The sequence below is a fragment of the Gymnoscopelus microlampas genome, assembly GCF_963454915.1.
Source record: "Gymnoscopelus microlampas genome assembly, chromosome: 15".
Lineage (NCBI taxonomy): Eukaryota > Metazoa > Chordata > Actinopteri > Myctophiformes > Myctophidae > Gymnoscopelus > Gymnoscopelus microlampas.
The window spans coordinates 34,519,667-34,541,271 of NC_139952.1; the positions used below are offsets into that span (position 1 = coordinate 34,519,667).

The following is a 21,605-nucleotide window of genomic DNA, read 5'->3' on the forward strand; positions in this document are numbered from 1 at the left end:
ATTGACTGACATGATGAACTGTAGTTTATTATAGATTATATTTGGAAGGCTTTGTTTTTAACTTTTAAAGAGACAGTTATTTAGACTAACAAATATACAGAGCAACTTAGTCATTTGAAAAATGAAATGATGCCCAAAATCACCAATCAGTGAGGTTTTAGACAATGCTAATAGCTTAATTTTGTATCATTTTCACTTATTTGTATTTAACACTACACACAATAAATGCCCTGAGCACAAAATGATGTAATTATTTGCACAGAGGGATGTCATCACTAGGCATTATTAAAAACTCTAAAGACAAATGAGTGCAATAAAAAATACACACACAAACATATTTATTTATTTTTCCTTCTAATGCTAAAAAGTGGGCTATTGAGTAGAACACAGCATTACAGGGGTTGTGAGTTATAGTATGCTGGAATCTTCAAAGATGTCTATGTGAAATAAAAGGACTTTAAGAAATAAAAAGTGTAGATAGAGAACCGATATGTTAACTATTTCTCATCCTTTTTTTAGCCTGTTCTATTGCAGGACTTTGGATCAATCAATTGCCACTTCAATTGTCCATACTTGTCCTGTTGCATAAGGCATAGCAATGAACTGACTAAAACAACAGCATCAAAATACTGTAAGAATAACTTTGTTCACCAACTAGATAAACAGGAATTTATCTTGGTAACTTAGGTGCAGGGACATATCGACTAACTATCCTAACAATCTAACTATATAAATGGCGAGCAACTTCCGCACCCTCGGTGGTGACACCCCACAGCTCTGTTATCGGATAAACAACGCACCGCCAGACCACATGTCGCCTACTGACTCGCCACGGCGGCCGCACTGAATTTACGCCTCGCGTAGGGGACATCTCACTGTTCACTACACCTTTTCCACCGCGCAACATAATTAATTCTACTCACCAAATGTCGGACAAAACGGAAGGGGAGGCAGCTTCGTACCGTTTACCGTGCGCACGACCTCATCACCACAACAGCAGGCAGCCGCTGCGGGTTTTTTTTCCTTTTTTTCCAAACTTTTTTTTTGGTCACCATTTTCTCCAGGCACCATTTCTGGTGTAACGTCGGGTGTTTCTTTTCACCAGCCAATCACCTTTCACGTTGCCACGTCCGTTGCCACGTCGCGCTGACGTACGCTAAACAAGCGCTGCCGTGCGCACAATGCAAACGAGCCCAAAGGCGCGCAAAAATAAGCCGACCATTGCTTAGACACAAAGTCAGACCTGGCAACGCAGCCTACGCCAATCATGTGTGAGAGATCTACAAGCTATGGGGCAGAGACGCCACCGTATCTTAGCAACAACTACAGCGCTCACTCTCATTGGTCGTGTCACGCTAAGAGCAGTCTCCAGACAATGGCATCGCAGACAGCTTGCTGTTACTGCTGTAGCCATCACTGGCAGTTGCAGCACGACGGACAGGGCGCTGTGATAGCTGCCATATCGCTAACGCTAACCTGGTTGTCATGCCTGCAGCGGCTGTGCAATCACTTTGTCAACAATGCACGTTCGTGTGGTGAATGTCTATATTGCTGCTCAGTTCGTCCATTGTAGATGGTGTATGTTTGTGTGTGTCTTCTGGAGAACTATGTAGCTCCACAGCAACTACAGTCACTAACGTAATGGCAGGACCGCCCCGTGCAACGCATGTTAGGCTGCATTATGGTCATGTAGTAATTCCCCCCCCCCCCCAAATACACGTACTCATAACAACACCAGGCGGCCGCCATCTTGCAGAAAGGGCTGCCATTCGCCAGCTTTCAGAAAAACAAGCAACCACCTTCATATTTTTTTTTTTTTTTTTTTTTCTTTTCCTTTTGGACATTTTCATCCCACGATTTCCGCGCGGACCACCAGGGGGTCCGCGGACCCCCTGGTGGTCCGCGAAACATACAAAATATAATTTCTTCTACTTATTTTTCATCATTTTGTAACTTTTACATTACACTTTCTTACAATTTTTTTTTTTTTTTTCCCTTTTTGCAAATGTTACTTAGACAATTTGTCTACCCCCATATACACACGCCCACGCGGGCCCCGTGCGCGTACATGCCTCTAACAGCCATAATCCCCATCTATACTGCCCACTCTGTGCTGCAGCTACACGGATACAGACACAGGGACACGGAGGGACCAACAAACGCAAAGCCCCGTGCGCGGCTGGTGTTGAGGGGGGCGTAGCCCCCCGAAACTCTAGTATAATATATAACTAGTGGCCTAGTACATATGGACACACAGTACAAGACACCTGCAAGTCACCAAGCGGATCAGCAAGCTTTTAGATTAAACTTACCAGATTTACAGTGAGATTCAGAACTCGTCCTTTGCAGTCCACAAAGAAGACACTGTCTTCATACCAGGGATCTAGGTGCAGGTAATTGTACATGCCAAAAGCACGCACATGATCCAACGTGTACTGGCTATCCTTCAGTTTAATCTCTTCCACAGCTAAAACAAAGATGAAAAATAAATGATGATGTGGTGCAAAAATTTGATTAATTTCCTTTCCTGCACAAGTCAAACACCAAACAAAGAGAGTGATAATCCTTGCTCTTCTGATGCAAGGTTGGATTACTGAACAGGCCTACCAGGCCAAGGGAGACCCAAGAGCTCGGGGGGTCCTAAGCCCGCTGTCGCTGTTATTAACTTTGCATTTCTTGTTGCATAGTCAAAGGGCTTATTCATTCATGTCAATAACAAACCTCTGTAAAGGAAGTCCTTTTGCACACCTACTTAGGAGGACAGGTGCATAGAAGTGAACAGCCAACGCATAAAGTAGGAAGAGGAAAGAATCTGGCACTCTGTCTTCCCTTACAGCGAGTTTATTGAAGAGAACAAACTGTTTCGGGCAAACTGACCTTCTTCAGGTAGGGAGGGATACCTGACAAAGGTCAGTTCGACCGAAACGCGTTCTCTTCAATAAACTATGCTCTAAGAAGTGAAGGCAATAACAGACCTCCAGAATCTACTGCTGGAAAAACTGAAGGAATAACCTAAACATTAACATTCACAAGAATTTTGCAGACAAGAGTGGATATTGAGCTTGATGGAAGACACAAGGTTTAGATAGAGACATTCAATGTTGCCATCAACACCGTGGCCTACAATTTCAACTTTATTGTAATATCACAGGGTTGCAGGTGTAAAGAAGTGGGTTATTTTCATACAAGCACCCACAAGCTGCAATTTGTGTTTCCAAATATTGATGTCTTGCTGCAGCTATTTCTGATTCTGCCCATCAGTAATTGCAAAGGAAAGTGGTCATTCTCTCTCCTGTCCAAGATTAAAATGATGGGGGAATAAGATAATGCAAAAATGCTTCACGGCACTTTAGCAGAGCCAGGAAAAGATGTGCCTGCGTGTGTGCTGCAAATCCTGTTGAGGTAAATCCAGGTGAGTTTAGTTATTGGCTAAACTCACCTGTGTGTGTACCTTCCCCACTGACTCATAATCCACTGACTCATACTCCAACTATGTTCTTAAGTGATGCATGCTTTCCTTTCCCTACGTTACTGAACTGCCTCCACTTCCAAGCAGCTATGTAAAAACTAAAGATTGGTAACTGTTGGTAAAGTAGCAGATATACTATAGTAGTGAATACAGGAGAATTCTGCACTCTTGTTAAGTGGGCTCAGGGGAGAACTGTATGGGCACTTTCAAAGTGAGCACAGCACTGGAGAACTGGGCACTTTTAAAGTGAGCACTGCACTGGAGAACCGGGCACTTTTAAAGTGAACACTGCACTGGAGAACTGGGCACATATTTTGCAAAGTGGGCCCTGGGAAATTAGGCACTTTTACAAAGTGGGCCCCATGTTAATCATTATGTATCTTTGTGTTTAAGCATTAACTTTCATTATTTTATTAATTATTTAGTAAGCACTGTATCTATCAAGACAGTCCTTGCTAAATTGTGCAGTCTGTATTTTCTCCTACTAAATTACATTTAGGGACAGTATTTAAGGACACTTTGTGGGAAATGCTCAGCTAGATCAAGGGACTTTGTCTCACCACACAGTTATTTGTACAGTTACATAAGGAACTAGCCCTGAAACATGACTGTCATACCATGTGAACCATGGCTAATAAGGAACCATAATGGGGCGAAATGCATCTGCTGTAAATATCATTGTTTTACACTGAATGCTAACACGTTCATCATGAGTGATAGACATGGGTTGTAAATGGGGCTAACAATTCTCTCCAAGAAATAGTGCCCAATCTGTCCAATTCTCCCCCAAAACAATGTTCTAGGCTAGCATGTGACCAGTTCTCCCTGTTACCATAGTAATAAGATAACATCAGTATAGCTACTGCTACGTATCTGCAGCTACTGTAGATTCTTACCAGCATCCAGTTGAACGTTGTATGTGGGAATTGAGTCCAGCGACAATCTGTAACTTTCAAAGTTAGGATCCAAAAGGTCCCTGTTGACCTTTAAAGAATAATTTGCGGTCATGGCGTCGCAAATATTGATGACTTACTTGTGAAATTAAATTAAAATGAAAAAATATGTGCAGAGATATAAGCTGGTGATGTGGATGGTACATGTGCTTCCTGTTTGTAGCTCACGGTACTATTTTTAGGACGGACACATGAACTATTTAGTCGATTGGGGAAATTAGCTTAGTACGGTATTTAAGTCTTTCTAACAACTATTCCTATGTCCATTTTTTTATTATTGGAACTCATTTTGCGAGTCCAACGTTCATAGCAGACTTTCTTAACATAATGGTACTGCAGCAACGGACCACACGACGGTAGTCTGTCACGACCGTCATGGATGAACTTCAACCTGGTGTCTGCACTTTCTCTCTTTTTGGCCGGTGCATCTACATAAACATGCAATTTTCAAATATAAAGTGCTTACCTTATGTCTACGGATGTTGTAATTATGTATGGGTCCTCAAAAGTATCCGTATCTTACATATTGTTCAATAAAAAGCATTTTAATCCGATCGGCGGTCAGTTTCTCATTGTTTTAATGTATCAAAGTGCAACACACCTCCCAACCGATAGGGTCACGTAGTTGAAAGCATAAGGAGAAAATATGGAGAAAATGGCCACTGATCAGATTAAAATGTTTTTTATTGAACAATACGGAATATACGGGTATTCTTGGGGACCCGTACATAATCATAACATCAGTGGCCATGGGTTAAGCACTTTATATTTGAAATTTGAACGTTTATGTAGATGTACGGGTCAAAAAGAGAGAAAGTGAAAACACCAGGTTGAAGTGCATCCATGACTGTCATGGTATGACAGTCATGTATCGGGGGGCTAGGTACCATGCAACCGGAACGTTCAAGCTTGTATAGCTGTGTAGCGGCGGTACAATTATGTGATGGGACTGTTCCCCCACAAACATCTCTGATTGAAGGTAACATTTAGCTTGTGCATAAAACCTTTGTCTTTAACTCTCACTCCATTGCTTCAAATACATCATTACATGTGTGTATGAATCACTATCGGTCTTCTGTATATTTCATTTCAGCGAACATGAGCAAAGATTCACAAATGAGGGCTGCAATAAACCAGAAGTTGATAGAAATGGGAGAACGGGAGCGGTAAGTAAATCCTGTCTTGTTGTATGTCTTCATGTATAATTATAGTGAGATCAGTGTTGCCATATTTTGTGAGAGAAATAAGCAACCAGGTCTAGGAAACAAACCCAAAAGGAGCAACTTAGTTAGACCACATGAGCACTAAACCTATATGCATCGGCTATTTGAAAATAGCCGATCTACAAGCTCACAAGCTTGTAGGTTTTTCGTATGAGTTTTAAATTCTAAATGTTGGCCCTCTTAGTTTAGCCTGGTTGGGTCTTTTAAAATTGTTTTGTTGCCTATGCTGCTTTTATGCTCTGCTTTTAATCTGTAGCACTCTGAGATTCGTGAGAATGTAAAGTGCGTTATAAATAACATTTATTATTATTATTATTATTATTATTATTGTAGGTCTTCAAAAACTCTTGCAATAAAATGTGGAATATTTATTTTTTGTTGAAACATTCTAAAAACACAAATGCTCCCTGGGCACAAAACATTTTCATAAATATTTGAGAACCACTGGTTAACTTAAAATGATAATTAAAACATTTGGAAGCAAGCCTAAATAATCAAGTACACTTGGAAACAAGCCCCAAAAAAACCCGCAACTACCGATCTTTACCAGCAACTTTGCAGAAAAAGAAGCCCAAAGTAGCTTATAATAAGCTGACATGGCAACACTGACACATACAATAAATTGTTTCCCCCCCCAGGTTGAAAGAATTGCTCAGGGCAAAGCTGGTGGAATGTGGGTGGAAGGATCAGCTGAAGGCACACTGCAAAGGTTTGTTGCACAGCGCAACTCAAACATTTGGTGCATGTTGATGAAAGAGACGGTTTGCCCCTGAACTGATTTCAACTGAAACTGGTTGTCTCACTATTGTGTATCTATCTGATGGTTCTCTTAATTTTTGTGTCCAGATGTGATTAGAGAAAAGGGCCTGGAACATGTCACAGTAGAGGACCTGGTCACAGAAGTGACACCAAAAGGCAGAGGTATGGTACAATACATGATAGTGGTACTGGTTGGAGAAAAAACTACAAATGTGCAATGTGTGGATACCTCTCAGATCTTCATCAGGTTTAAAAGTGACTTTTTAACCCGACAAAGATCAGAGATGGATTGAAACATTGTTACGTGAACAAAAAATATGTAGGAAGGATTCAACATCTACATCACACAACAGTGTTGCTAGCCGTCAAGAACTGCTACCAGCTTATTATAAACAAATACATCATACAATGCATTGCATGATGTATTTGTTTATTTTTGTTTGTGAGATTATACATACTGCTACACCAGGGTGTGCCACCAGTGTTAATCCGTTTCGTTTCTTTCTGCCCCCTACATTTCTTGCAGCACTTGTTCCTGACAGCGTGAAGAAAGAACTCCTACAGAGAATCAGAGCGTTTCTAGCTCAACATGCGACTTTGTGAATGAAACATTCCACTTCAAGCATAATTTTTTTTTACTCACTGTAGGTCAACAATTAAAGTTCAAGTACAGTTTTTTGTTCTTATGGGAAGCACCGAGTATTATGTTTATATTTTATCATGTGTTTTGATATTGAGTTCATTTATTGTTATGCAACAGTTTTGGAAATAAATGAAGCTGTGGCTATTTTGTTCATTGCAATTCCTGTCCTGTTTTTCTAATTAGTGATGTTGAACCTGAGTAGAATCTTGGGTTCTGTCGCTGCCTATAAAAGACAAATAGAACTGACACATTCACTGACGGGTAGGTGCAGGACCAACAAAAACACAGGTCAATCACAATTAAAAGACGTCAAAAAGCTTTATTGACGTTTCGACTGAAATGTCTTATTCAGAGTATGTATCTATCTAGCCATGATATACTGTAAGTCCAGGTGCTGGACAAAAGAATTTGCGACTGTAAAAATGAAAAAGTCTGTACAACTTAGTTTCATTTTTGATCCAATGGGATCTTCATCAGGAAATGGGCGTGTACACATATAAAGAGTCAACTTGAATCTGATTGGTTGTAACTACTAAGGCAAACAAAACTCACCTGGGCTCATACCAATCAATAATTGGTGATAGTGTGTAACCATTTCCCCAATTCTAAATAGCAATAGTGAACACCTACTCATACATGTAAAACAATCTCAGAGCGACAATAGTTGTAGGTAGTCGTACAGTGGTGAATAAACACAATACATGAAAGTCAGTACAGGACATGTTTAGACAGATAATGTTTACATTTTTATTCAAGAGTTGTCATTCGCATTTCATTTTAAAATTAACAAGAATATATACTCCATATGATACTCCAAACTGGCAATTGACATTAGCAATAGAGTATTTTAGAGTGCCTACCAAAGCGGTTTCTCAATTGTATGTGTCGAGAGGTGTGTCAAATACACTAATGTACATGATCATATGCACAAAAATACAAACAGGAAGGTACAGGGTCACAAGACCAGTCCAATTAAAACCAGAAAAAGTTTATTATACTCTGAATCCATAAAATGGGGAAAAAAACATGTCCTAATACTGATGACAAATGCAGAGAGAGGAAGGAGACAAATATACACATTAGGAGACTTGAAGGTTCTATGGAGGAAGAAAGTCTATGGTCTCATGACAGCATGTGATCATCATGTCCATTAATGTGTCTGATATGTTTGTGTTTGGCATTAGTGTGTTTCATGGCCATGATGTAATGCTCTACCAATGTTCATCATCACTTGCTGAGGGGGAAAATCAGAAGAAAGGTAAAAATACTTGTGGGTGAAGAATGACTAACTTGTTTTTTCAAACAAAACAAAAAAAGTGAACTTCAGACACAGGAAGCATCTGTCGGTCATTCTTCAGATTGGTTTGAGTAACATTGAATAAAAAGTTAATAGGATAACAGACATTCCCCAATTCATAGTGCAGCTGCTCTTACAGTATATGGACATTGCATAACAAGGTGTGGCAGTTTCTTTGGGTATAATGTTCTCACAGCATCCCTGATCATTGTGTAATTTGTTGTAATTTCAAGCAAACGTATAGCTTGCTCATAGTATTTCTCTCATAGTTCAAACCCTGTACTTTTCTCTTCTATGCTACTGTACAATGTCAAATCACTCTATGTTAGTGGATTGCATAAATATAGTGCCAAGACAATAGTGCTACAAAAGATGATAACTAGGATAGCAGGTATACATCCATCTGTCTGAATAAAATACTATCTAATCTACAGTATATAATGAACTACAATAAATACCTCATTGTAGTTCAAAATAGGGTCAAAACAACAGCAGCAGGTGACCCAAAGTGCTTTCCAATTTTTGAGGATGACAAAACAATAGGCCTACACATTATATCCATATATAATCCATAGTCCATAGCCCACGAAAGCAAGATATATGTAAAACATCAATTACAGTATAATTTTAAAATTAAAATAAAAACTAAAATAAACAGCTGAACAAAAACGGTAGGCTAGATACAGTGTTTGGCCTTTATAGACCCTCCTCCACCTTTCTTCCCTTTCCACTGCACTGTCCAATAAAGCAACAACAAATAAATCCATGAAAAGAAAAGACATGAGCTGATCATTTCTCCTCCCAGTTCCAGGTGACAGACGTCACACGGTCACAGTTATAAATGCCAGTGTAGCCTATTCTTTGAGTGGTAGCTCTCTGGTTTACAGGTAGATTGTGATACACTCAATGAAATGGCTAAAATGATACTTTGTTAGGTCTACTTAACTTTTTACTTTTTACAATTGCTGTGCACGGATTGTGTGTTATAGTGTTATTCCTTTAGACATTTATAAAATGTTCTATTGTGCACGGAACCATTTCGCGTTATTTCTTAAAATGTCAATGTGTTTAATATAGGCTAAAAATATATATTTTCTTTTTTCTTAACTTTGAAGAGACCGGACTATCAACAGAGAAAGAGCGAACCTTCAGCTGCATCACCTGTCACAAGCTCACTTTGTTTTAGTGTCAGAAGTGGGTTGACGTTCAGCCGGGGACATCCAGGGACATCCAGGGACATCTATCTCCGAGGATGGAGCGCGCCGCGCGGTGGCATCTGCACTTGCCAGTCGCTGTCTTCTTCGTACTTTGGTGCTGCTGTAGTAAGTAGGCTACCTGCATCTAAACAACAACGAAGAACGAAGAAATTCAAACTGTGCCTATTAACCTATAAAAACTACTTTTATAGTATTCTATTTTAGAGTCTTAGCTGAGTCTAGACCAGTGTTACTTTTACAGCCGTTTTAAGAAGAAAAAAACTACTCTTTCAGATGCTCAAAAACTCATCAGAGTCTCGCCAAGGCATGGGAGCTCAAACGGAGCGACACGACTTACAATCACAGGAGAAGGTAAGAAACAAACCAACAAACATGTATGCCAACTGCGCACAGATCCACTGCAAGAAGAATCAGGCTAGTCGCATCGTGACGCATTATGTGAGCTTGTAGATTGGCTATTTTCAAATAGCCGAACATAAAGTGGTTAATGCATGTTTTGTAATAGTAATAAAATCTACGAAGTAACTACTAAGTTTTCAAATAATTGTAGTGGTCCGTGGAGTAAAAGTACAATATTTGCCTCTGAGTCTGAGAAGTGTAGTGGAGTAGAAGTAAAGTATTGAAAATTGGAAATGCTACGGTAAAGTAAAACATCCTCAAAATTGTACTTAAGTGGGCTACAGTACTTGAGTACATGTACTTAGTTACTTTCCAACATTGCCTGTCTGGCAGGATGCAATTTGAGTCCAGGACGCTGTGAAAGGCTATTTTGTCATTTTCAAGGATCTTAAAATTCTAAAGCTTAATTCATCGCGTGAGGATGACGTTTGCAAAAAGATAACTGATCTGGCCTACAGCTGAAAGCTATTTGTCTACATGGCAGATCCGTTGACTATTTTTGCAAGCGATACCTTCAAATGAGTTTCATAAACTATCTACAATGCGTTAAAGTAGCTTGTACCTATGCGTCCTCTCCTCTCTGCAGGCTTTGCTCAAGAAAACCAGTTCCAGTTGAGTCCTAAAGATGACAATTTCGGCAACCGTGTGACTCTGGTGTCAACCACCCTCTCAGTCCCCTGTGATGTGGAGAGAGACTCAACACATGGCAGTCAAATCATGTGTTATACCAGGTACAGTAGCCTACTTACACCTGTATACCAAAGCTGATGTAGCCTGTTCATTAGCCTATCTGTGAAGAGTGGAGTAGGCTATTAGAGCCAACCTGGCTGCAACAAAAATTATAATATATTTTAAAGGTAGGGTAAGTGATTTTTTTTTTCTTAAAATAATTGTTAAATAGCGTCATATTCTGATATAGTAGGTATAGAATGTTTGTTCAGTAACAGGAGTATCTCTGTCTCTCCAGCTCTTTAGTAAGGAACAAAAATAAATTTTCAGGTCAGGATACCTATTTTATCCAATCAGGAGCGAGAACTTGCACAAGATACAGATTAAACAATTAAATTGGAAGTGATGACACAAATAAATGTGCAGATTTTTTTTACAATGGAAGTCTGGAACACTATAAAATTGGAGCTGATAAATGGGTACTCTTTCATGATTGGCTGATGATTGGCAACCCACCTGAAAATGTATTTTCTGAACAAACACTCTATGGCAATTAATACTATCAGAAAATAGTGATTTAACCGTTTAACCAAAAACGTTTTGTTTTAACCAAAAAATATCACTTACCCTACCTTTAAGTAGGCTATTGTTCAAATGTGAAGAAAAACACTGTCATTGCACAGCAGTAGCACAGCAAAGTTCAATGTGTGACTCCAGCTGAGTGATGTTTAGCTACAAGCTATAACAGGCCTGTATACTCATATAATAGTAATGCAATAATCACAATAATAACATAATAGAAGAGAAAACTGTAATGATGGATAAAAACAAATGTACTTCGTAGTACGACCGGCAAAGTATAAATTAGGCTTAACTCTATGAGCAACTAAACGCATGTAAAAATGTTTACTCTTTTTTCCTGTGACAGATCCATGCCAATCGATACATATTGGGTCCATGTTAGTGTGGATGGTGTTCCCATTCCTGACAGCCAGATATGCGGGGGCTCATCCAACCCATACGGCTGGTGCACTTTCTTTGTAAGACTAATTTTTTTATATCAAATAAATGTGAAACATTAGGCCTATACATTATGCCATATTAAAATATTCTAAGTGCAATCAAGTGACAGTGTGCAGAGGTGTAAGTTTTTCAACAGAAATCACAGTTTAGGACCAGGGCTTTCATCTTTTGACATCCAATACTTTCACATCTTTTCTTATGGTATTTATTTTTGATACATTTGGTAGATGAATCATACTGTTGTATGTGTTCTATGTAGAGTGTTTTAGGATGTGGTTTGTTTGTTGGTGTGTTTTTACCATTCCTAATGGTGCTACTACTTGATGTTAATATAGACCCGCTGGTGGCGCACTCCCACTATCGACAGTCTAAGTCCAGTCTCTGGCCCCCCAGGTACAGTATAGTTCTTCATGTTGTAATACACATTATGGTACATGTCTCTGACCACATTCTACACAGTAAAACTCCTGAGTGTTAATTTAACTATAGAGTGTACAAATGTAACCAAATGGACCTTTAAGTGTCCATTTGTACACTCTTTACGAATGAATACATTAACATTTAGGATTGTACTGTGTTCTACTGTACTGTACTGTACTGTACTGTACTTACTACTAACTTCATTCTGAATCCCATTGCCAACACACATGCAGGTACCGTGGTAACATTACGGGGTAGGATATTCACTGATGTGTATGGAAGCAATACTGCCAAGAGCACAAATGGTCTCAACGTCAGATTTCTGAGGTAAGAATCATTATAAATGATGACGGCGATAGATAAATACAAACATTCTATCTCCTGTTTGCTCACATATAAGTTCATTTATCAATTCAGTACCATATTGCCTTGTTGATTTCAGAGCATACATGGGAGGAATGCCTTGTGATCTCCTGAAGCCGAACTCTGATGAACTGTAAGTCCGATTTTGTTGGGTGACTTATGCTATAATAATAGTCAATGATTAAAGTGATTCTGATTGTGATTAACATATTATGTTAATCACAATCACAATCACTTAAATCATCAAGAGAAATAAATGTACAGGAATTAAATCTGGTGACTTTAGTTCAGAGATTTTTGGCAACTTAGAGTTGCATGATATATACTAGTTAGATTCAATTTATATACCTTACTACGTATTCTATATTTACTGTAGCTCTCTGCTTTAAAGTGGTGTGGCAAACATGTTTTCTGCTGTAGAGGGACATATATGTAATGACCAACAGAATGGCTGGTTAAGTGTAGTAATATCGTGTTATACTGTATGCTGAGTAATATACAGTATGATGCATGACATGTATTTTGTTACTAATTATTAATTATTGTTATTTACATTAATAAATACACATTGAAATGTTCCCAAAGCTATGGTGTGACTTTGGACCATGAAGGTTCTCACTGGGGATACATGAGCTGCAGAATGACTGGGTCATATGTTGGTAAGACAATTTGGTTGATGATTTATACAGTATACAACTGATAATGATGGAATACAGTATTTATGTATGCTTGAAATTGTTATTAAAACACATATTTTTCATCATAGGGCACCATAACTTGAGTTACATTCTGGATGCTGATTATGGAAGGTAAAAAACAATCACTAAGGCTGCCTGCAACTATCGATTATTTTGTTAGTAATTATTCTATTGATTATTTTTTGATTAATCAAATAATCAGGAAGTGCTGTCAGAAGTTACGTGCAGAAATAGCTAAAATAGCCGATCTACAAGCTCACAATGCGACGCGAACTTGTAGATCAGCTATTTTATAATCGATTTGTTGAATTAATTGTTGCACATCTCCCAATCTATACATATATATATATATATATATTAGTTAATCTTTCTTATAAAGAGAAGTATGTTTATCCTTCTTAATCTTTTTTTTATTTTTATATATATCAGGAGCTTAACAGACAAGGACGTATACAGGGTCTCAGCTGCAAACAAGCTCTCCATGTTTCAGACCTATGCAGGTAAAAAAGCAAAATACTGATGAGTAGTCAAACTCGATCATACTGTATTAAACAAACTTAGACCCTTATTCTGCATCATTCATGCTTAGCGTTTGTCGTGTATGTTTATTTTCTCAGAGGTGACAGGAGTCTCTCCATCAAACGGCGGTGTGCTAGGTGGGACCCTGCTTTCCATCCATGGACGTTTCTTTGATGAAACAGATCGTCCAGCACAAGTCCTCGTAGGAGGTAATTATCAGTGTTAATTGTCCTACAATTAGGTAAGGCATAGCAGGAGACAGAGTAGGGATGGAAGGCAAAGGAAAGTACCAGCAGTAGGTAAGTCCAGCTCAGGTTATACCTGTATGTGGGCCTGGAGGCAAAAGGTTTTACCATAATTACCAGACACAGCCAGGGAGGGAATGTACCACCACCAGCTACTAGTAGGTTATGCCTGTGGCTGATAAGTGTTGTTTTGTTTTGTTTTGTTCTATTCTGATCTAATCTGTATCTTATCTGACTGGTAAATCCTTGAAACCAGTTTGTAGAATTTTTAATCCTCCGTTCCTGTTCTTCATGAATAGTGATAATTTACGTTGCGTTGTAAAACTATGCAAAAGGCTATGGATTGTTACTAGTGATTCAAGATTCAATATTCTTTATTGTTAGATCCCATTATGCGTATGAGAGAGTTAAATTATTGGCTCCTCGACATAGCAGCAACAAGGAAAATAGTAATATAATTGGCCAGGGTGTCTTAGGAAAGGGACGAACAAACTTCCTGTCTTAGCTGATCTAATTGAGCTGGGAGGGGTGTACTGTAGGTGTGGATCAATGTCCTGAAGGTACATTATGGGGGTGCTATGCCATTGAGTGTTTTGTGTGGGCAGCAACCAGTGAAGAGAATGGAAAAGGATGGAGAGACAGATGAAAACTTTGGGATTTTAAGGACAATGCGAGCCAGTCAGTTTAAGGTGTTTGTGTGAGCATTTTGTCAGACCAGCAAAGAGGGAGTTGCCATAGTCAAGCCCAGAGGATCAGACAGATATCTGATCCTCTGGATGCTACAGTGCAAACATATAAGATTGAGTGATAGCTGCAATGTGTTTGTATATGCACAGCTCAATCTGTTTGTTTGTGTCTTTGTGTTTGTGTTTGTGTTTGTGTGTGTGCATTACGTATGTATGTGCGCACACGCGTGTACATGTGCGTGTGTAAAAGGCAGACAGACAACAGCCCATTATTGTCCATTGTTTATACGCCTGCATGGTTGACTGGTGAGAAAAACTGTCCTGGAACCTGCTGGTCCAGGCCTTGAGGCTGATGTATTGCTTGCGAAAAGGTAGCAACTGAAACAGTCCATGGTTGGAGTGACTGGGGGGGGGGGGTCTTTAATAATCCTGTGGGCTTTACTGACACAAAATCCATTGTATATATCCTGGATCCTGGATGGAGGGAAGCTCACATCCACTGATGCTCTGGGCTGTCCACACACAACCCTCTATAATGCTTTCTGTTCAAGGCAGGGCCGTTCCCAATGTCTGGCGGTGATGCATCCAGTCAAGGATGCTCTCAGTGGTGGCTCTCTAGAAGGCTATAGTCCCCATCCCTGAGGTGAAAGAGGCGTTGCTGTGCCTTTTTCACCGCATGAGATGACATGAATACTTCTGTTTTTAGCGGTGCCAACCGCTCTACACTTGACTTTGTCCGTATGTCCGTCCGTCCGTCCGTCCGTCCGTCCGTATCAGCACGGGATGATGAGCACGGGATTTTACACAGCTATAACTCCAGTTTGCAGCATGCCACCAAGTCCAAATATGGTATGTCGACTTAGACCACCAATAGGGACGAGCATGAATTGCTGAAGTTAGCAAAGAGGGGTCCAGGGACCCCCAGCGTATGTTATGTTTGTCCGTCCGTGTAAGCACGGGATGAGCACGGGATTTCAAACAGCTATAACTCAAGTTTGCATCATGCCACCAAGTTCAAATATGCTATGTGGACTTAGACCACCAATAGGGACGAGCATGAATTGCTGAAGTTATCAAAGAGGAGTCCAGGGACCCCCAGCGTATGTTATGTCCGTCCGTCCGTGTAAGCACGGGATGAGCACGGGATTTTAAACAGCTATAACTCCAGTTTGCAGCATGCCACCAAGTCGAAATTTGGTATGTGGACTTAGACCACCAATAGGGATGAGCATGAATTGCTGATGCCCCGCCCCCTCTGTCTTCCCATTGGCTGGCCTTCAAAGAGCCATAACTCAAGTTCGCAGCATGCTAGAGAGTACACATTTTGCACATGGACTAAAAGCACCAATAGGGACCAACTCTTATTACTTAAGCTCTGCCCATTGGCTGGCCTTTAAACAGCCATTATTCCACTTTGCAGCATGCTACCAAGTACACATTTGGTAAGTGGACTCAGACCACCAATAGGGACGAACTGAAATGAGTTAAGCCCCGCCCCAAAGGCACCGCTTCCTTCACACAGGGTGTGATTTTTTATTCCTATACTGGCTGTCAGTGTTCCAGTGATATGTTTGACAAATGACACAGGTGTTTATCATGAATAGACACATCAGTCACATGTGTCATGACGGACTGAACATTCCAGAATGTGTGATGAGGGCCCATAATCATTTCATCAATAGAGAATGCCGGCATAGTTCTAAAATCAACCTTAGAAGACACGCAAAGGCCAACCTGGGATTTCAAAGAAGAAAGAATTTTCAGAAGCCATAGGAACATACTGTTCTATTAGCAGACCATGACAAACTATCTGTTACACACAATAGTGTTTCACAAGCTTTTAACAGCACATTCACTAGTAATTGAGACCACACCTCTACTTAAGTTTGACAATTTATTGAAACGTAATGAGATGAATTTGGAATGGGATGAGGAACCCAGGGTAGGGTGAGAGTTAACAGCACATTAAGGTTTGTTGTCTCTGGTTTAAATGACTTGTAACATTGGTGTCTATCTAGAGAGTTACATGATGCTGAAGATACATCACTGTACACTTTGTTCCACTCACTCCAAAATTATGTGTAATCATGTTCTCAGTATTGCCTCCAAATTTCATAGGAAATGGCCTGCCTGGCATGCCTAAAAACTTTGCATGGAAAAAGTCCCATTCTACTAGTCTGCCACCACAATGTGGAATGCCCGTTTTTCCTTTTTCTCCTTTATACATATAGTAGTTTGTATTTGTTGATGACATGTATTAATGTGTTAATATTCTATGCTATGTTGATGAGTTGAATACATAGGACCACAATGGAAACGAGTCCCCAGGCCTTTTTTTATGTTATCCTTTTAGCCTTTTAGCTGTCTACATTTCAGAATAATAAAGTATTCAATCAATCAATCAATCTATGCATTAACATTATAATGACTTTTCATTTCATGTCAGCAATCATTTTGTCAGAATATCGGGTACTGTATCATCTTTAATTGTATCAATTTGGGCCATTTAGGGATCAGAATTCCTTACATAAATTAGATTTTGTGGCCATTTCTGTCACATTTATCCAGCTTGGTAGGCCTACACCTTTTAAAGGAGTTAATGAGCAATAATTCCTCCATTATTGTGTAACCTTTATTTGTGTTGTTGAAATGTCACAAGATGCTTACAGTGGCTTTTCTCTGATTGTCTACAGGCAGGCCTTGCAAAATCCAGAGTGTGTCTGATGAGAAAATGACATGCATGACTCCGAGACAACCAAAGAGCATGACAACAGCCTATCCCGGTGAGAACACTCCCCGTCTCTTTCTTTCTCTGCTGTTGTCTTTTGATGCGATACATTCCATATGATCTGTCTCCATGCTTTGTTCAATGTTATCTTGTTCATCTAAAGATTGGTCACAACAAACAAATGTCACAACCATGACTTCAAGGGCAGAAGAATTTCAGGTGTTTGCCATTGTAAAGTGTCTCTCAACAGGTTGTGCAAACACACATACCCATCGCTTGTTATCACAGTTCATAAAGAGTAGGTGACTTTGATGTCATTACTATCAGGATGAGATAATGTACCATGTCTTTGTGATAAGAGTACTTAGTATTTTAAAGTGTAGCATCATGCAAAATACTGCGTCACAAAGCTCTGTGGACAACAGCACAGTCTAGGTCTGATGTGCATTTCATAAGTCCTACTGCATCAAAGTGTCCGTCATCATGATCAAGATTATTCAGCAGAGTGGTGTGGTTAACAATACATTATTCTACTGAGTATTAGATCATAAATTACATTACATTACAGTCATTTAGCAGACGCTTTTATCCAAAGCGACAATAAGTGCATTCAACATAGGTAGGCAAGAAAACTATTAAAGTCTTAGGTGCATTCTCTTCTAAAACAAGCAACTAAGAGTATACTGTACCTAGCGCTAACGTTAAAGTGCAATATATCAGCTACCTACTTTCTTAAACAGATGAGAGAAACAGGAAAATAAATAAATATACTAGTTTTGATGTGCAAGTTCTATTTATTTTTTCTTTTACAACCAAACAGTGTCAATGAACTACATGTATCGATCTGCTGTTGTTTACATGTAGAAATGTACTGTATGTAATATTAACCACATGAACCCTAGCCCCTTATTCTGGGCATGTCATAATAGACGAACATTTGTCATAAACAGGTGAACATTCTGCAAAAAAAGGTGAACATTCAGCAAAAATAGCAGATCCTAAAGCGCAAAAAGAGTTTCAACACGATGCATTATTAGCTTGTAGATTGGCTATGTTTGCTATTTGATACGCAACAATGTGGTTAAATTAAAACAAGACAATCCATCTACGGTAAAAAATGACTTTTGTTAGAACCATAGCAATGTCGCAGTCATTTGGTCACATCATGCCTTCTCCCATCCCTCTATACCAATCATGTACCTTTTACATTACTTACCATGCAACTTATCTAAACATGCATACAGGTGGCAGGGGGTTGAAGATGGAGGTCTTTAATGAAACAAGACCAGGGTCACTGGATGACATACAGGCCTACAACGAGAACACAACTGGATATCACATGGAATGGATTGACTCCATGCCTCACATCTTCCCCACACCATTCAATTGGTTTACCACACGCGTGTCAGGCTTCTTTGTGCCTCCAACAACTGACAACTACACCATGTATCTACACTGCGATGACCGCTGTGACCTCTACTTCAGCAACACCAGCCAGCCAGAGTTCAAGGTACATTAATTAGGCATTGTCACGGCTGAAATAAAATCTTTGTTATTGGACATTAGCCATGTCAAAAAGTCATGTATTCTTACAAAATGTCAATCAATAGCCAAGAAATTAAAACCATTGCTGTTTTCTTTCTTTCAAAAGTGGTGGTTAACCTGCATCATTCACTACTAAAATAGCTTGTTTATATTTCATAGATATTGACTGAAATAACATTTTTTGGGGCTTTAGTTTTTTTTTTATAGATGTAAAACGTTTTCAACAAACATTTTACATACAGTAGTAATCGCATGCACTTTCTTATTTTGGGATGATTTTGGTGCCACAGTAGTTTCAATACACAATATTTCGCAAAATCTATTTCAGGTCAAGGTTGCTTCCCAGACTCGATATGTGTCCTACTACACATCCCAGTCATCACAGAGGACTAAAACCATGTTTCTGGAGAAAGGAAAAGCGTGAGTAGAGGACTTTTACTCCACTTGTAACCTCACAAAACGGTATATGGCCAATACTTGACAAGGGCCTTATTTCAGAGTTAGCCTACAGTATTTTTAAACACTTGAAACATTATAAATGCAAAAAGTAGTAAGACTGTATTGGAGCTTGATGAGAATATTAAGATTTCTATAAAATGCTTGCAAACTATTACTGTGTGTATTAAGTAAAAACCCTTTTTCCGTAGCTACTTCATGGAAATCCTGCAGCAACAGTATGGTGGAGGTGCCAAGGTTGACATGGCTTTCTTCCGAGGAACAAGCACCTTCACAGAGGATCAGACAAACGATGCTGTCAATGAACAGCAGTACATTGTGGCAGATTATGACGTCTACAACGAGAAACAGGTATGTAATCCTATTGTATGTGTCCTATTAGTGTAGCCGGTATTCAGGGCTAAATAATGATTTTCACAGTAGAAGTCCCAGTGTTTCTCATCAAGTACCACTTCCTGAATCCCATGCACAATTATCAAAGGTAGCCAGCAAGTGAATAAAACTGATTTATCGTTTATCTGTCTGTTCACCCATTCCTATTGTATTACCACTTTCAACCACAGGCGAACTTTCTCAAAAGTAATTTCTTTTTTTCAAAAGGCAAAAAGCGGCACGATATGGTGCATTGTGTGCATGAAGATCAGGTGTTTTCGCTAATTTTGTGCAACACCGCCATGCGACAGAGTATAAAAATAAGGATTTAGGGGTTCATTCCCATTCAGCAGCACTATCTTAGTGAAACCAGCATACATTATATTAGAAGCTGTCTCTTTCCTGCCCATTATTCAACAACATAAGCCTTATTTATACTTAGGATCAGATATTGTCGATGCGCAACACAGCGGGCAAGCAAAAATCAGGCAATACTCTTCTTCATTGCCCCCTAACCTTTTCGTCTGTTCTTCCACCGTTGTCCAGATGGTCAGCTTCGAGTCCTGGCCTGCCTCTGCTGCTCCAGTCAGTGAGGTCCAGGAGGTCACCGTGAACAGCAACTGTGCCAGCCATCTCTGTGGAAGCACATTCTTCAGCCTGGGCTACGGGGGCACAAAGACTGGTAAAGCCTTATGTCATACTCTGTGGGGTGGGGAAACCTCATGAATACCTCATAAATATGATCAATGATAACCTGAGCTACACAAGTCCATAAGGATGTCTCTTCAACAGTCTTGTGTTTGTCTCTGGGTTCTGAGCCTAGAGGGGGTCTTTAAAATAACTAATGTTAGGGGCAGAGATAAGTTTGGGGTTTCGGTGTGTATATACAGTGTGTGTGTGTGTGTGTGTGTGTGTGTGTGTGTGTGTGTGTGTGTGTGTGTGTGTGTGTGTGTGTGTGTGTGTGTGTGTGTGTTCGTTCATGTGTGATAGAGAGAGAGAGTGTGAGAGAGGGAGAGACTGGTCCAACACCTTCAGACAACAAAGTTTCATTATGTTGAAATATATGCCAGCCCACAGCCTGGATTACTGTAGGTGAATGACACCAACAAACAGCACTATGGTGCATTTAGTTATTTTGGAAAACATGTGTCTTTTGCCGATTCAATCTCATTATTGATATACTCTAAGTATTACTCATCATGCATTATTTATGATTATTGAACCATTGAATGATTATGAACTATTAAATAATGGTTATGTATTAGCTACTCCCACAGATGTGTGCTTTGAGACCCCTTCTTATGGGAGCCCCACTGGCTCCCACATAACACATAACTAGAAGCCTGGTTTGTCTTATACAGGACCCATCGCCATCACAGCCACAGCAGACGTGGTGGCTGCAGCTTTGAATGACCTCTGGTCCATTAAGCCAGACACAGTAGAGGTCACTAAAGACATCACCAGCAACGGCACTCACTTCACTGTGATGTTCAACTCTCAGAGGGGTAGGTGACACTTCTCTATTCTTCAAGTTCTCCAATTTAAACACTTAAGGCCTATTTTCAAAAATAATGTTATTATTATTGTTATTGTTCCCAAAATAGGGATAGTGGTTAATATTGCTTTCCACATTTTTACCAATTTGCTAAATAAATGCTTACCAATGGCTTTATTCACAAATGTGTTCATAAAGGCGTCTACTCTCAATTTGTTCCAACCCAACTCCCATGGGAAACTAAAATTAAATAATTACAATTGGCAAATAGGAGCTTGTGGGATGTCTAATTATGGATTTGTGGGGGGTGCTGAATCCATTCCATCCATTAGTTTTTAGTACAAAATTACTCTTGGCCATACAATCGGCCATGCCTACTTTTCAGGGGGCCTATCCATCAAATGGTGGTGGCCATAATTTTCACTT

General features: G+C 39.6%; 3 protein-coding genes across 7 annotated transcripts in view; 2 read left to right on the forward strand and 1 right to left on the reverse strand.

The window, feature by feature from the left end:
* Nucleotides 1–4,567, reverse strand: part of nudcd1 (NudC domain containing 1) — a 41,750-nt gene extending 37,183 nt beyond the window's left edge. For both annotated transcript variants that reach the window (XR_014602379.1, XM_084079868.1), the window contains exons 1-2: nt 4,366–4,567; nt 2,313–2,467 (exon numbers count right to left, since the gene is read on the reverse strand). Coding sequence is in view for 1 of the 2 variants with exons in the window: in XM_084079868.1 (XP_083935994.1) it covers nt 2,313–2,467; nt 4,366–4,477 (267 nt within the window). In the remaining variant the exon portion in view is untranslated. The remainder of the gene's footprint in view (nt 1–2,312; nt 2,468–4,365) is intronic.
* Nucleotides 4,568–5,372: 805 nt separating this feature from the next.
* Nucleotides 5,373–7,206, forward strand: LOC311061296 (transcription and mRNA export factor ENY2-2-like). Of its 2 annotated transcripts, XM_084079873.1 has the most exons (5): nt 5,373–5,401; nt 5,516–5,588; nt 6,284–6,354; nt 6,492–6,566; nt 6,931–7,206. In XM_084079873.1, exons 2-5 carry the CDS (start codon nt 5,521–5,523, stop codon nt 7,005–7,007), a joined length of 291 nt encoding a protein of 96 aa, XP_083935999.1. In that variant the 5' UTR covers nt 5,373–5,401; nt 5,516–5,520; the 3' UTR covers nt 7,008–7,206. The 2 variants fall into 2 exon arrangements, with proteins under 2 accessions (XP_083935999.1, XP_083935998.1); XM_084079872.1 differs by lacking the exon at nt 5,373–5,401 and having other exon boundaries at nt 5,410–5,588.
* Nucleotides 7,207–9,117: 1,911 nt separating this feature from the next.
* pkhd1l1.1 (PKHD1 like 1, tandem duplicate 1) overlaps nt 9,118–21,605 on the forward strand; it is a 55,539-nt gene continuing 43,051 nt past the window's right edge. For all 3 annotated transcript variants that reach the window (XM_084079862.1, XM_084079863.1, XM_084079864.1), the window contains exons 1-18: nt 9,118–9,231; nt 9,460–9,666; nt 9,835–9,912; nt 10,547–10,691; nt 11,558–11,669; nt 11,988–12,045; nt 12,306–12,399; nt 12,515–12,568; nt 13,021–13,094; nt 13,202–13,244; nt 13,563–13,633; nt 13,751–13,861; nt 17,277–17,366; nt 18,556–18,821; nt 19,185–19,276; nt 19,504–19,663; nt 20,231–20,366; nt 21,046–21,189. In XM_084079862.1, the coding sequence (XP_083935988.1) occupies nt 9,597–9,666; nt 9,835–9,912; nt 10,547–10,691; nt 11,558–11,669; nt 11,988–12,045; nt 12,306–12,399; nt 12,515–12,568; nt 13,021–13,094; nt 13,202–13,244; nt 13,563–13,633; nt 13,751–13,861; nt 17,277–17,366; nt 18,556–18,821; nt 19,185–19,276; nt 19,504–19,663; nt 20,231–20,366; nt 21,046–21,189 (1,798 nt within the window). In that variant the 5' untranslated portion in view covers nt 9,118–9,231; nt 9,460–9,596. The remainder of the gene's footprint in view (nt 9,232–9,459; nt 9,667–9,834; nt 9,913–10,546; nt 10,692–11,557; nt 11,670–11,987; nt 12,046–12,305; nt 12,400–12,514; nt 12,569–13,020; nt 13,095–13,201; nt 13,245–13,562; nt 13,634–13,750; nt 13,862–17,276; nt 17,367–18,555; nt 18,822–19,184; nt 19,277–19,503; nt 19,664–20,230; nt 20,367–21,045; nt 21,190–21,605) is intronic.

Excerpts from the sequence above, each read along its gene's own strand:
- LOC311061296 (XM_084079872.1), top strand. The coding sequence starts at position 5,479 with ATGAATCACTATCGGTCTTCTGTATATTTCATTTCAGCGAACATGAGC. Across the intron at positions 6,355-6,491 it reads GCTGAAGGCACACTGCAAAG|ATGTGATTAGAGAAAAGGGC; the intron begins GTTTGTTGCACA and ends TTTTGTGTCCAG. Across the intron at positions 6,567-6,930 it reads AGTGACACCAAAAGGCAGAG|CACTTGTTCCTGACAGCGTG; the intron begins GTATGGTACAAT and ends CATTTCTTGCAG.